General features: G+C 42.0%; 1 protein-coding gene across 9 annotated transcripts in view; it reads left to right on the top strand.

Annotated features, from left to right (window-relative positions):
• Positions 1-13,299, top strand: part of SMARCC1 (SWI/SNF related BAF chromatin remodeling complex subunit C1) — a 170,607-nt gene that overhangs the window by 107,781 nt on the left and 49,527 nt on the right. For all 9 annotated transcript variants that reach the window (XM_073230539.1, XM_073230538.1, XM_073230535.1 and 6 more), the window contains 6 exons: positions 951-1,064; positions 1,648-1,801; positions 2,468-2,581; positions 3,735-3,794; positions 10,676-10,934; positions 11,588-11,749. In XM_073230539.1, coding sequence (XP_073086640.1) covers positions 951-1,064; positions 1,648-1,801; positions 2,468-2,581; positions 3,735-3,794; positions 10,676-10,934; positions 11,588-11,749 — 863 coding nt within the window. The remainder of the gene's footprint in view (positions 1-950; positions 1,065-1,647; positions 1,802-2,467; positions 2,582-3,734; positions 3,795-10,675; positions 10,935-11,587; positions 11,750-13,299) is intronic.

Below are 13,299 nucleotides of genomic sequence, written 5' to 3'. Positions count from 1 at the left end.
GTAATTAAAAGAATGCCAAATATGATTACATGGCTGCATAAGAGTTGATATTGATTGCATAGAAGATTGTTTCTGGTTTTACATTGGAAATAAAAATCGTCAAAAATTATTTTTGCCTTTGCTGGTCACCCTCAAGTACACCTTCTGGAGATCCTCAACCCCAAAATAAATCCACACCAGTTGTACTATACATAGCTCTCCATGCATTATCATGAACAGTGTGACTCCGTTGTGTCTTAGGCATATGTTGACTGCACAAATGGATGTCTCTTGTTTAAATTGTTAGGGAAGAATAATTTTCTGCATAAAACCCATGTCATAATACAGATAACTAAATAATAAGTATTTTCTGGTGGGAGATTGCCCATGATAGTTATAAGATTTTAACTTTAGACATCAAAGATAATTCTAGTCTTTCCATAACAAAGCTGTAAGGAATCATTTAAAACCAGAGCCAAGAATTTGGCCTAAGAAACATTACTCATTTCCCTGGTAGTTTTTCCACCTAGTCAGACAGTGTGTTCTCCCACCTGGCTTGTCTGTTGCTAGCAGTTATAAATACTTATTTATCTTGGCAAGTCTTCTGCTTAAAAGCACAGTTGAGCATTTTAGCCCCTTTTAACTTTTTGAATTCACCTTCCAGGCTTTGTTTATCCAGCCTAGCAGACACAGACCCTTGAACAGTATGCCTTTCCTACTCCTGTACAGCTGTCCTCCAGCTGCCAGACTTTGGTTTTACTTTTGTGGCAAAAACTTCTGCTAGGCCTCTAGCCTCTCTACGGTCTTAAGTATCTTGTAGCAAAAATGCTCGGTACATTGTGGAATCTGTTGAAAAACAGAATCTCGTGTTTTTTTCTCTGTTTTTATATGTTCTTGTCTTACCTCTGAATTTGCTCTCGGGTTCTACTCATTGTGTGTGTCGACCTTAGGAATTTTCTATTGCTTTTTAGATACTTGGCATACCGAAATTTCATGATTGACACATATCGCCTAAACCCCCAGGAGTATTTAACCAGCACTGCTTGTCGCAGGAACCTGACTGGAGATGTGTGTGCTGTGATGAGGTAAGACGCCTCAGCTCTTCTCGGACGTTCACGGCGGGCTCTACTGGTGCGCTACTGCTCAGTGTTTGGTTCAGCTGGATGCTTTCTGGGTTAATAAGACATCTCTGTCTTGTGTCTTTGATTTAGGGGCTGATTGTTCTTTAATACCTTAACACTGTCTCCTCATTTTTCAAGTTATAGTTTACATCTTTTATCTTACAGTCAAGTCGTGAAATGACCAGGGATGGAAAACGGGTAGGGTAGGGAATAGATAAGCTCTGTGCCCTGAATCTGCCTGAAGAAACAAAGTACAGTGCGGGTCTCCTGTGGATTCGGTCTGTGTGTTCTTTCCGTGGACTTAAATGAGAATTCTCGTTTCTCTGAGAAGATGAGGCTCTATACCCGGTGTTGGGGTGCTGACCTAGCAACATCATCTTGAGTGTCCCTCATGCAACAAACCATAACTGACAGTTAACTTTGTGATGGTTCAGAGTTATAGAGAATATTTACTTCGTTTTGTTTCATTTTTTTAATGAAATGTGATGATTGTGATAGAGATGAGGTTCGTTCTCTAGTCTTTGACTTTCAGAGCTTTGTTCTTCAGGGTTCACGCCTTTTTAGAGCAGTGGGGGCTTGTCAATTACCAAGTGGATCCAGAAAGCCGACCAGTGGCCATGGGGCCGCCTCCTACCCCTCATTTCAACGTCTTAGCTGACACCCCCTCTGGGCTTGTGCCTCTGCATCTGCGGTCGCCTCAGGTAGGTATGCGTGCCTTTCCTTCAGTTCTGGGTGGTAACAGACTGTCACTTCCAGCACTGACGTTCAGGGAATGGTTTTATCATTTAATGGTGCTGTTTCTCAGTTGATAGGTGGTGTTTGTTTTTATGTGTGAGTCCATAGGAATATTTAGTGTTTTAGATAATGCTCCCCATTAAGTGCAGGACTGTATGCCTTCTATTTTAAGTTACAGATTTTTTTTCATACTCAAGACTGCCTTTCTCTGCCATCAAAGACACTAATAAAAAGGTGGTTTAAATCCGTTAAATGGTTTGAAACTCCTTTCCTTTCCTAGCATTTGGAAAGTGGACATCTGTGTACACATTATTGAAAAGATCATTGTGCCAATTAGATTATATATAGCATTGAGTTGGAATTACATGATATTTTGCTGTAAATTGCCCTCTGTTATGAAATGGAAGGTTGTATTGAAGAAAATTTGTTGTCTGTTTTTTCTGTAACTTACAAGAGGCAGAATAATGTTTCTTACAAAACACAATTTTATTAGAAGTGTAGTGGGGGATGTGTGAGTCTTTTTTCTTTGTATGATCTCCGTAGGTGCCAATATTAAACAGTTGTTTAAAAACTCTTATTCCCTTGAGTGTGTAGAGGTTAATGCAGCCGTTTCTTGTTTATCTGACTCGTAGGTCCCTGCTGCTCAGCAGATGTTAAATTTTCCTGAGAAGAACAAGGAAAAACCAATTGATATGCAGAACTTTGGCCTTCGTACTGACATTTACTCCAAGAAAACGTTAGCAAAGGTAAGAATTTTTTTTTCTAGACACACATGGTCTGCAATCCAGCATGTCTTCCTTGGCCTCTTCTAAGAAGTATCATTTTCCACAAGAAACTTAACTTACTTTCTATAGTGTAAGGAGGGGAGCTTTCTAATTAATCTGATGGCATTTTGTAAAACAACTGTTACTTAGCTTAGCGTTTATTCTGTATGGTTGGAAGGTAGGTATTTAAAAATAACTGTGAATAATATGTTTAAAAAAACAGGGGAAAGTGGGGGATTTCAATAGCATTGGAATATATGTTAAAAAGAAACAAATGAATATTGCATAATTGAAAAATATACCTGAATTGGATGGGTTTAACAGCAGGTTGGGCTCAACAGGAGACAGGGTTGTGAGTAAACTGAAATTGAAGCAGCAGGAGAGAAGGAAATTGGATGAGGGTGGAGGACTCAGGGCCCAGAATAGTGCGGGAGACATGAGGGCAGAGTGACAGGTGGAGGCCGGGCAGGGCGGGCGGTATCTCAGCTGACACCGCATAGCTAACAGTGCTCACAGATGAGAGACTGGACAGACCCAGAACTGGATCCAGAGAAAACCACATCCAGGCACATTATGCTCAAACCTATCTTAAAAACTGATCATAAAAGCAACCAGGGAGAGAGGGGGTGAGAGTGTGTTAGAGAAGGACATATTAAATTCAGAGAAACAATAAAGCTGATGTCTGATTTCTCAGCAGAAGTGATACAAGCCAGAGGACCGCATCATAACTTCTAAAAAAAAAAGTGTTTTTGTTGTAGCTTTGTGGAGATAAAGTTGACTTGTAATGGTGTGTAAGGCCAAGGTGTAAGACACAGTGGTTTGATATATGTGTGTATTACACAATGATTACCACAGTCCTTTACCTTACAGAATTAAAATTCCCGTGTGTGTGTGTTAAAAATAAAAATAACTTATTTTGAAATGCATCAAATTAAGATAAATGGATGGATATAGATGGACAGGTGCAGGTAAATCTTTGAAGAAGTTAGGTTCTTTATGTATTTTATTCCTGTTACTCAAGGGCTTATTTTGGTGGTTTATAGAAAACAGCCCCGTGTACTTCAAATGGAATTCTGCTTAGCTCCATGTTAAACCTCTAGGAATGAGTCAGTAACTTCTGGTTTTGTTTTTTTAGAGTAAAGGTGCTGGTGCTGGGAGAGAGTGGACTGAGCAGGAGACCCTTCTACTCCTGGAGGTGAGCAGGGTGATGGTGGTGCGCTCACCCACATAGGAGAGAGTGCTGTTTCTGTGACTGGCATTTTAAAGAATACCCTTTAGAAATTATCCTGGAAACTTTTTGATCCATGTAATTGAGTTTTAATAGAATTTTTTTGGACCTCTGTTACTTAAATGTTACACTTCAAAGTGATATGCTGGCTATCAGTTTTGGATCAGCTTAGGCCTAGATGTGTGTTGTTTTGGCCCAGGTTGGAGGATTTTTTGTTTTTTTTAATCTGTTGCCAACTTTTCAACAAATAGTGGAATCTTTCCAAAGTCTTCCAGATTTCTAACTTTTCCTCCACAATGGGAATACCTGGCAGTTCTGGGACCTCATTCCCTGTTAGCAATAATTGGCTGGCCTTGAATACCACATTTCTTTGAATCTTCACATTCTGGTTTTTCTTAACTTAGACCACCTTGGTCACCATAGAGCAATAGTTTCCTTTGTGCTTGTGTGTGTCTGGGTGCTCAGTCTCCTTATTTCAAAGGATTCCAGAGAAGTAGCAGAAATACCTGCCATGGAAAACAGTTTTGTTTCTGAAAGCCAAAAGCCTGCAGTAAGCCAATGACACATGCAAGATGCCTGTTCCCAGCTTGCTGAAAGCCTGTTTGGGTTTCCTCCTGTCTTTGGAGATATTTCGAAATATTTACATGGTAGATCTTAGCAATTATTTCTACTCTGAAGTGTAGGAAATAGAGAATATTGGGTTCCACATCTATCGACCATTTCTAAAAAAGGAACATTTGTCTTTAATTACAGAAAAGAATTGTTGGATTAAAATGAACACTACATGACACTTCTTAGTATTTATGGATAGAATGTGCATGTGGGAGCTGAGGTAGGACTTAAGAAGGCAGTTTATTGTTAAATTTGTTAGAAATGCTTTTACCTGCAAGGAACAGAAAATCTGACTAGCAGTAGATCAAACCAAAGAAATTCTTTTTTTTTTTTTTCCAAGTAGTTTCTTCAGATTAACAGTTCCAGGGCTCTTTCAGCTGCTCAGTTATGTCACCAGGTCCCTGGAGCTCTCCTGTTGCATTCTACCTTCTTTGCCGTCCACATTCTGTTCTGTTCTCTTCTGGTCACAGGAGGGCTACTTAGTTTTAGGCTCCATATTCCCATTCAAAACAGGAAGAAAGTTGGAAAAGGCACCTGAGGATTTTTCTGGGAAGGAAAAGCTTTCCCAGAACCCCTCGCCCCCCCATCGGTGTTTCCCTCCTTGATAAGAAAGGATCTTGTGACCACCTAGGATTAGATGTGGTACTGGGGTCACCTGGGAGAAGTTGACGATTGATGCTGGCAAATTACAGCATCTCCTTTACTTACAATATTCAGACTGCAGCATTAGAGCAGCGAGTTCACAGGGAGAGAGCCCCCTTTCCTGGACTGTCACATCTGATCCGAACTTGTGTGCCAGGTCTAAATTATGCAATTCAGAAATGAAGCATCAAATAGAAGATGAGACACGGCCAGCAGTTCTCAAATGTTTTGGTCTCTGGATACATGTTCCTAAAATTGAGGACCTCAAAGAGTTTTCATTTGTGAATTTATCAGTATTTTCTGTATTTAGAAATTAAAACTGAGAAAAATAATTTACTGAAAATGACAATAAGTGCATTCCAAGTCGACATAACATTTTTATGAAGAACAATTTGAAAAACAAGATATTAGTGAAACGTGTGGACATTATACATTTTAGCAAATTCCTGTAAGTTTGGCTTACTAGAATATAGCTGGATTTCCATATTGGCTTTTCTCTCAGATGTTGTTTTACTTTAAGTATATTAAGAAAATCGGCATCGCTTGGATATGTAGTTAGAATCTGAAGGAGTGTCTTAATGGCCTTTTCAGATAATTGTGGATATTCTTTAATAAAACTTGACCACTGGTAGTTTCTTACAAGTTACTTGCAGTGGAATTCATTGGTATCTCTCATACTTGTAATGGATCTTCTATCCGTGTGTGATTGTGTAACACCTTGCATTGGTAAGTTAGAAAATCCTGGCTTACTCAGTTATGCAGATCTTCTAAACGTTGGTACAGTTCATTACACAATATCTAGAAAATCTCGTTCGATAATATTACTACCATTCTCATCTCAGAAAGTCTTTTAAGTAGTAGACAGACCTCTGTGGCAGATAGCTATTTTTCGGGATTCTGGTTTTCATTTAGTCATTGGCAATGGTCACTATCAGTTTTCCTTGAAGTGACACTTCTGAAAGTCCTGGTTTCTTTTTGAGAGAATGTCTGCCAGGCCTGGCGGTGGCATGTGCCATAGTCCCCACTGCCCTTGGGGGTTGAGGCAAGAGGATTGCTTGAGCCCGGAATTCTGGGCTGCGGTGCGCTGTGCTTTCTGCACTGCGCTGGGCATCGGTATGGTGACCTCCCAGGAGCAGGGGGCCATCAGGTTGCCTAAGGAGGGGTGACCTAGCCTAGGTCAAAAGTCCTGTGCTGATGAGGAAGTGTCTGGCAGATACTACCTGTGTCTGCAAGGCACGGATGTGTGAGCCTTCATTCTGGTAGCCGTGGTATCCCGTGAACACAAGGGGCTCTGGCAGCTGCCAGCACAAGTAGCCCACATGTGCTTTTCCTGGGGCGCCCACCGTGCTCTGGCAGTCAGTGTGCAGAGTTCTTGTGTACCTCCCGCTGCCTGTCATCTGATACTAAAAACACATGTATTCAGAGGTTTACATTTAGTTAAATTGATTGTTTTTACTGTTTTGTCAAGGAAACGCTTAAGTAAAGGTGGCTTACTGTGTTTTTGTGAATTGTGGCCTTTAAGGGAAGAGTGACTCTCGGAATGACCCAGGGCCATGGCCTCGGTTCTTGCCTGGGGCCAGTGGTGCCCTGCTGCGGCGCCCTCGGTGCAGTGTCAGTGTGGTGGGCAGAGACGCAGGGCTCAGTGCTGGGAGCTGCTCTCGGCATCCAGCATCCAGGCCCCGTGGCTTCTAGACCGCAGCACACACCAGGCCTGGCAGCGCCTCACCTCTTGGTGGGGCTCTCGTTTGGTTTGTAAATTGTTCCAACAGTTGTGGCTACTTAAGCTTTTAGTGGTTTATTGACTTTTTTTTTTTTTTCTTCTTCACACCTCTCTCCTTCTCCTTGTTTTCTCTTGCCAGTCTCTCTCTGGATCAAAATTTTAAAGCGTTTCTTCTTTTTTGAGTTTTTACGATTATTTTATTTCCTCTGCCCACTCAATGTCAGTGATACTCAGCTTTTCTCTGAGCCACTTTTTCTTTGTTAGGACTGTTGAGTCTAAGCACACCTGTATCTGCAGAGGCTCGGGATGTGGAAGCTCAGCCCCCACAGGGGATCCAGTACTGCTAGCTTGGGCTCTGGAGGAAATGTCGTTGCATAACACCCACTGGAATGAGTCTTGATTCCATTTTTCCTTCCTGCATACTGATAACCAAAATTTCTCCTCTCCTGCATTTAAGATGAGTGGATAGTAAATACAGAGAGAGGTCAGAGCGGCTGAGCTGCCAGTCACCTGGAGCTTGTCCGGGAAAGCTGCCGCATCCGTACACAGTTGTGTGTTTGTTCCTCTGCAGCTGGAGCCTTGCGCTGCGTGATTTTTCTTTTAAGCCTGCAGTTGAATCCACAGGTGTTGTCTGTGTTTACACAGGAGGAAGTATAAATCTTCCCAACAGTGTTGTTTACCACTGACACCTTCTATTTATATAGTCTATTTATCGGTAATTAATGGCTTAAGAACATGAAGTCAGATGAAAAATTTTTATTGGATTTATAACCAAAACACTGTCAATTTCTTCCTAATAAATAGGTAAATCTGGAAGATTCATTGGGGTATTTTGTTCTCCCCCCAAGAAAAACCAATTTTATTAGGTATTTCACATAGGCAGCAGCCCACATATTTCAAAATATTCTTGACACCATCCACTTTTATTTTAAAAACACTTGGTTTGCTATAGTCTCTTACTAAAGCACGGCTCTTAAATGCAATGGCTCCAGGTTGCTATATCGTTAGTGTAAGAAGCCACAAAGGGCTAACTCAGTCCTTAGCATCCAAAGCTGCACTGATAGAATCAAAGGTGACAGAACGAAGAAAGGTGGCGCCATTCTACTCCACAGTGATTAAGGGGATTTTTTTTAAAGAAGCTTTTGCAATGTCCTTTTTAAGATCGCAACTGGCTAGAGTAGTCATCCTGGCCATTTGTAAGTGTCCCTGTGCTTGACATTGGCAAACCATAGTTTCAGCTTTCTGATTCCCCCTTGTAAATGTTAGTGTTTCACATGCCTGCTTTTCCTTCTCATGTCTTGTTTTTATTTTCCCTCAGATAATTAGTGGACATAGATTCTTGTATCTGCAAATAAAATCCATGAGGGTTACTATTACTGTTTGTTTATCCCCAGAAGAGTTTTTCACATGTTTTTTTACTGACTGATTTGTGGAGACAGAAGTTGCTGGGTAGCAGCATAAGAAATTTTTCTCATGGTATGCATGCGCGGTATGCATGTACCTCTTGTTGTGCAGCCCAAGGAGTATTTTTCCTGGGTAAGTTTGAATTACACTTTAGGTACATATGTCTTTCAGTAAAAAAATACTTTTCTTAAGGAAAAAGCCTTTTTTTAGTATTTTTTAATATTTGGAGCCACAGAAAGTTAAATTTCTCTGCTGATTTCATCCATTTCCCTTTCATTAAATCCAGCAAATTTTATTGGGTCTGTGTTTCAGGTAGTGTGTCCAATACTGCACATTGAGGTGGCTGGGCCCCGGGTCTCTGCAGTGGAAGAGCTCATAGTCAGTGCATGCCAGAAACAGAGTAAAACAAAAAATGAGTGTAGTCATCAGCTTCACAATTGGAGGTGCTCCGGCTGTGCTCAGAGGAGCAGCCACAACATGTGGGCTGGTGGCGGGGGCATGACAGCTTCCTGGGGTGGGGTGGCTGCATTGTTTCCAGTGCATGGCAGTCCCAGGACAAGAAACCACTGGGAATAGGGCATGGCATCTGCGTATTCTTAAGAGTGGGGTGGAACAGGTAGCCAGACCCCCATCCTGCTTGCACTTAATTCCAGTAGGTAATTTTGAGCAGTGAAATAGGTTCAGGCGGGGGAGAGACTTGTATGTCTTGTGTGAAACACACTTCACTCTGGAAAAAGGAAGAAGGGTGAATTTAAGGATTAAAGGGGCAATTCTTACAATCCCAGCAAGTGATGGCAAGAAGAGTGAAGGTGTTTTGTACCTGCATGAAATGTCTACTTGGTAAGTGTTCTGCAGGCCAGCCTTGCTCCTCCTTGCCAGCCCGGCTGCCGCCCTGATTTGCTTAGAAGACTTGTCTTCTCCCTGCTCTTCGTGGAATGCTGCCATTGTTCCTGGCCCGGAGTGTCCCTGGGTGCTGACTCTTGATGCAGTTTGACTGTCAAAGGGTCCCTCCACTTTACTCTGGAAAAAGCCTTCCTGAACTGTCTTACTTGTTCTAACTGATGGAAAGTGAATAAAGGGAAAAGAGCATGTAAATAAGTTCATCTAAAAGCGCCATGGAGAGCATCCCAGGGGCGTCGCTACTCAGTCAGAAACTTGAGATGTATGTTTCTGGCCCCAAGGGTCCTAGTGAGGTAGACTGATTTTTCTTTTCTGTCACAATTGGGGTCTTTTTTCTAAGTAACTCCTTTTAGAAATAACTGAGGCCCGTGATTGTCTAGAGGAAACCCAAAATTAGCTTTGTTTTTCAAGGGGTTTAATGAGGGGGACCATTCGCTGGCTTGGTTTGTGGAATCCTCTGACACTCAAGCAAGGAGGGAAGCCTGGAGCAGTGGTTGGAGCCCAGGAATAAGAGTCACTGAGGCGTGTGGGCACAGGGCGGGCACCCCTCCTGGTGCACATGAGCAAACCAGTCCCAGCACAGGGGTTGACTTTGGGCCAAACGGTTCTTTTGTCTGGGGGGCTCCCATGTGCACTGCAGACCATGTAGCAGTGTCCGTGGCCTCTGCCCGTGCCAGTAGCACGTCCCCAGCTGTGATACTCAGGTGTGTCTCCGGACACTGCCAGGGGTCCCCAACAAGGCAGAATTGCCCTGGTGGAGAATCACACAGCTCTGCAGAGAACCTTGTGATGGCAGCCAGTTGAGTAAGCCCCTGAACAGGTGTTTTTTACCCAGTGGCTTTCTTAGCACCACATAGTTCTCATTTTCTTCATTCCATTCTGTCCCTCTTCCTGTACTCTTTTTGGGGTAACTTCTCAGCATTTTCTCTGAAAAATAACAAATGTTAAAAGTAGAAATTTTTTATACTTTATATAGATTTTAGTAGCAGTTCCTTAATTTCTAACAAAAGCTTGTAGTTTGAATGGGATTGTGTTGAATGTATAGTTCCCTGTGGAGAGAATTGAAGTCTTAACCACACTGAGACTGCTAATGAATGAGTGTAGTGCATGTCCTCCTTTATTTATGTCTTTAATTTCTCAGCAGGTTTTCAGCATATTGATCTTACATGTTCTTTTATTACATTTATTAGTGTTTCATTTTTGTGTTATTTAAAATTTTTTTCCAATTAAAAAGTTTTCATTGCTCATATATGCAGAAGTGTAATTGAGGTTTACTGTCACCTTTCTGTGTGACCTCGCGAAATGTTTAGATTTAGTACCTTCCTGTGGGTTCCTTAGGGTTTTCTCTTTAAACGGTTTATGTGTTCATAAGAGACACTTGTTCCTTTATAATCTACATGCCTTTGTTCATTTTTCTTGTCTGATTGAGAGTTTAACATAAGGAAAGCAATCACATCTACCTATTATGTATAGAATAACCATTTCCATTATTTAAAGAACAGTCCCAGGCTTCTGAGTACATTCCATATGACTTGTTACCAATTGAAGTTCCTGCTTTTTCCTGTTACAGGCTCTGGAGATGTACAAGGATGACTGGAACAAAGTGTCAGAACATGTTGGAAGTCGTACCCAGGATGAGTGCATCCTCCACTTTCTGAGGCTTCCCATCGAGGACCCATACCTTGAGAATTCAGACGCTTCCCTTGGACCCCTGGCTTACCAGCCTGTCCCCTTCAGTCAGTCAGGAAACCCAGTCATGAGCACTGTTGCTTTCCTGGCATCTGTGGTGGACCCTCGGGTGGCATCTGCTGCAGCGAAGGCGGCTTTAGGTATGGGCTTTCCCGAGCCACCCCGTGAGCACAGCAGTCTCACTTCACAGTCATTGCTTCCCTTCTTAGAGTGATGGCATAGCGGCGAACTCAAGTGTTACAAGCTGTTGCATTCATCTCAGTTACATAAATAAGTAACAGGCAGGTATTAACTCCTTAAAGGTAACCATGTCATGTAAAAGTATTATAGCATCTTAAAGTAAAGCACTTAAAATATAATAGTTTTTAAATTAAGGGTGTTTATTAAGAATTGGAGGGGCAAAGTGGAGTTTCTTATGGTATATTTAGTGATCCATTTGGAATTTGATATAACAGGGAAACGGAGTCATGTGACATTTCTTGAATTACATTATGATTAGAATGTTCTCACACCACAGAACTCAGGAATTTTTATTGTTACTGGTAGAAATTTAAAGATCTCTTTTATTTATATAACAAGATACTGTGGCATATAAGCTAAACATAGAGACATTTCACGACTGTACATGATTATCTCATTTGGCCTCATGTTTTGCTGGGATAGAAAAGACAGAGTCCCCAGGAAGGTCTCCACATGCGAGACACTAATGTGTTGGGTTTCCTGGTGGTTTTTGTTGAAGCAAATGTTTATTTGTGCAAAACCAGGCCTCTGTCCCGTTCTTACTCTTGCACAGAGGAGTTTTCTCGGGTCCGCGAGGAGGTTCCCTTGGAGTTGGTTGAAGCTCATGTGAAGAAGGTACAGGAAGCAGCAAGAGCCTCTGGCAAAGTGGACCCCACCTTCGGCCTGGAGAGCAGCTGCATCGCGGGCACAGGGCCTGACGAGCCCGAGCAGCCGGGTGAGGGTGCGCGGCCCCAGGCGCTGCCGCCGGGGGCAGGGTGCAGGGGGCTGCGCTCTCCCGCCCCCGTGCCAGGCGCTCGGGGCTGCTTCGCTCTTGGGATTGAGCACCAGTGGTGCTGGCCTGTCTTGTAAGATTAGAGCATGATTTTTTTCTCTCATCTCTTCCTTCATGGTAGATAGGATTTTAAAATGGTCTCATAACTCAACAGTTCACATGTGTTAAGGGCTCAATGCCTGTTTCTAGTCCAGGTTTTGAGCATGTAATCATACAAATACTGAAAGAGCCTTTGTGGGTATTTTAGTTAACTTGTTGCTAGATAGGTATGAATTCATTGCTGTTTGTTAGTTTTAAATTGAGGTAAAATTCATAAAACATAAAGTCTCCGTTTTAACCACTTAGTGGTATATATAAAAACCAGTAGCTTCTGGTACATTCATGGTGTTACGCATCCTTCACCAATACCTAATTCCAGAGCATTCATTCCATCACCACAAAAGAAAATCCTTACCAGTTAGGCATTCATGTCCATGCCTTCCTCTCAGCCCAGGTAACCACTAATCTGCCTGCTCTCTCTCTCTGGATTTGCCTGTCTGGACATTATCTGTAAATGGAATGATACACTGCATGGCTTTTTGTGTGTCCAACTAGTTTCACTTAACATGACGTTTTCAAAATTATTCATGTACTTGAATCAGTCCATTCTCTGCTGAATAATATTCTTCATGTGGATACACCATTCTACTCCTCTGTTCATCAGTTCATGGATATTTGTATTGTGTCCACTCTTCCCGTTTTGACTAATGCTGCTATGAAAATTCACATAGAAGATACTTTGTGAACATAGGTTTTTCACCTGTCAAGTACCTAAGGGGTGGAATTTGCTTTTGGGGATGGTATCCACTGTTCTCTGTAGTGTTTGCACCACTTGGTGGCCCCCTGGCAGTGTCCCCATCTCCACAGCCTCACCAGTGCTGCTTCCCCTGTGTCAGTGCCCAGCCTAGCGGGTGTGCAGGGCTGTCTCAGTGTTGTTTTTATTTGCATTCTGTTTGGGGAGCACTGCCCTCTCCATACAAAGTCTTCCGTCAGTGAACATAGGGTCTTTCCATTTATTTAGGACTTCTTTATTTTAAGCAATTTTTTGAAATTTTTAAGTCTTGTATCTTCTTGGTACATGTCTTACATTTTCCTTGGTTGGTTAAATTTCTTCCTGTGTATTTTATTCTTCAGGATGCTATTGTAAGTGATTGTTTTTCTGATCTTAGGAGGAAAACTTCTAGCTTTTCATCATTATGTTAGCCTATGGATTTTCCTAGATTTCCTTTTATCAAGCTTAAAAAGTTCCCTTCTATTGCTAGTTTGTTGAGTTTGTTTGTTTGTTTGTTTGTTTTTTGGTATCATTAATCTACAATTACATGAGGAACATTATGTTTACTAGACTCCACCCCCCCATCACCAAGTCCCCCTCACATACTGCATTAGTTACTGTCCATCAGCGTAGTAAGATGCTGTAGAATCACTACCTCTCTGTGTTGTACAGCCCTCCCTGT

Source organism: Manis javanica, chromosome 3, assembly GCF_040802235.1.
Source record: "Manis javanica isolate MJ-LG chromosome 3, MJ_LKY, whole genome shotgun sequence".
Lineage (NCBI taxonomy): Eukaryota > Metazoa > Chordata > Mammalia > Pholidota > Manidae > Manis > Manis javanica.
Note: the sequence above shows the minus strand (reverse complement) of the source record. Positions and strands in the feature narration are given on the sequence as shown.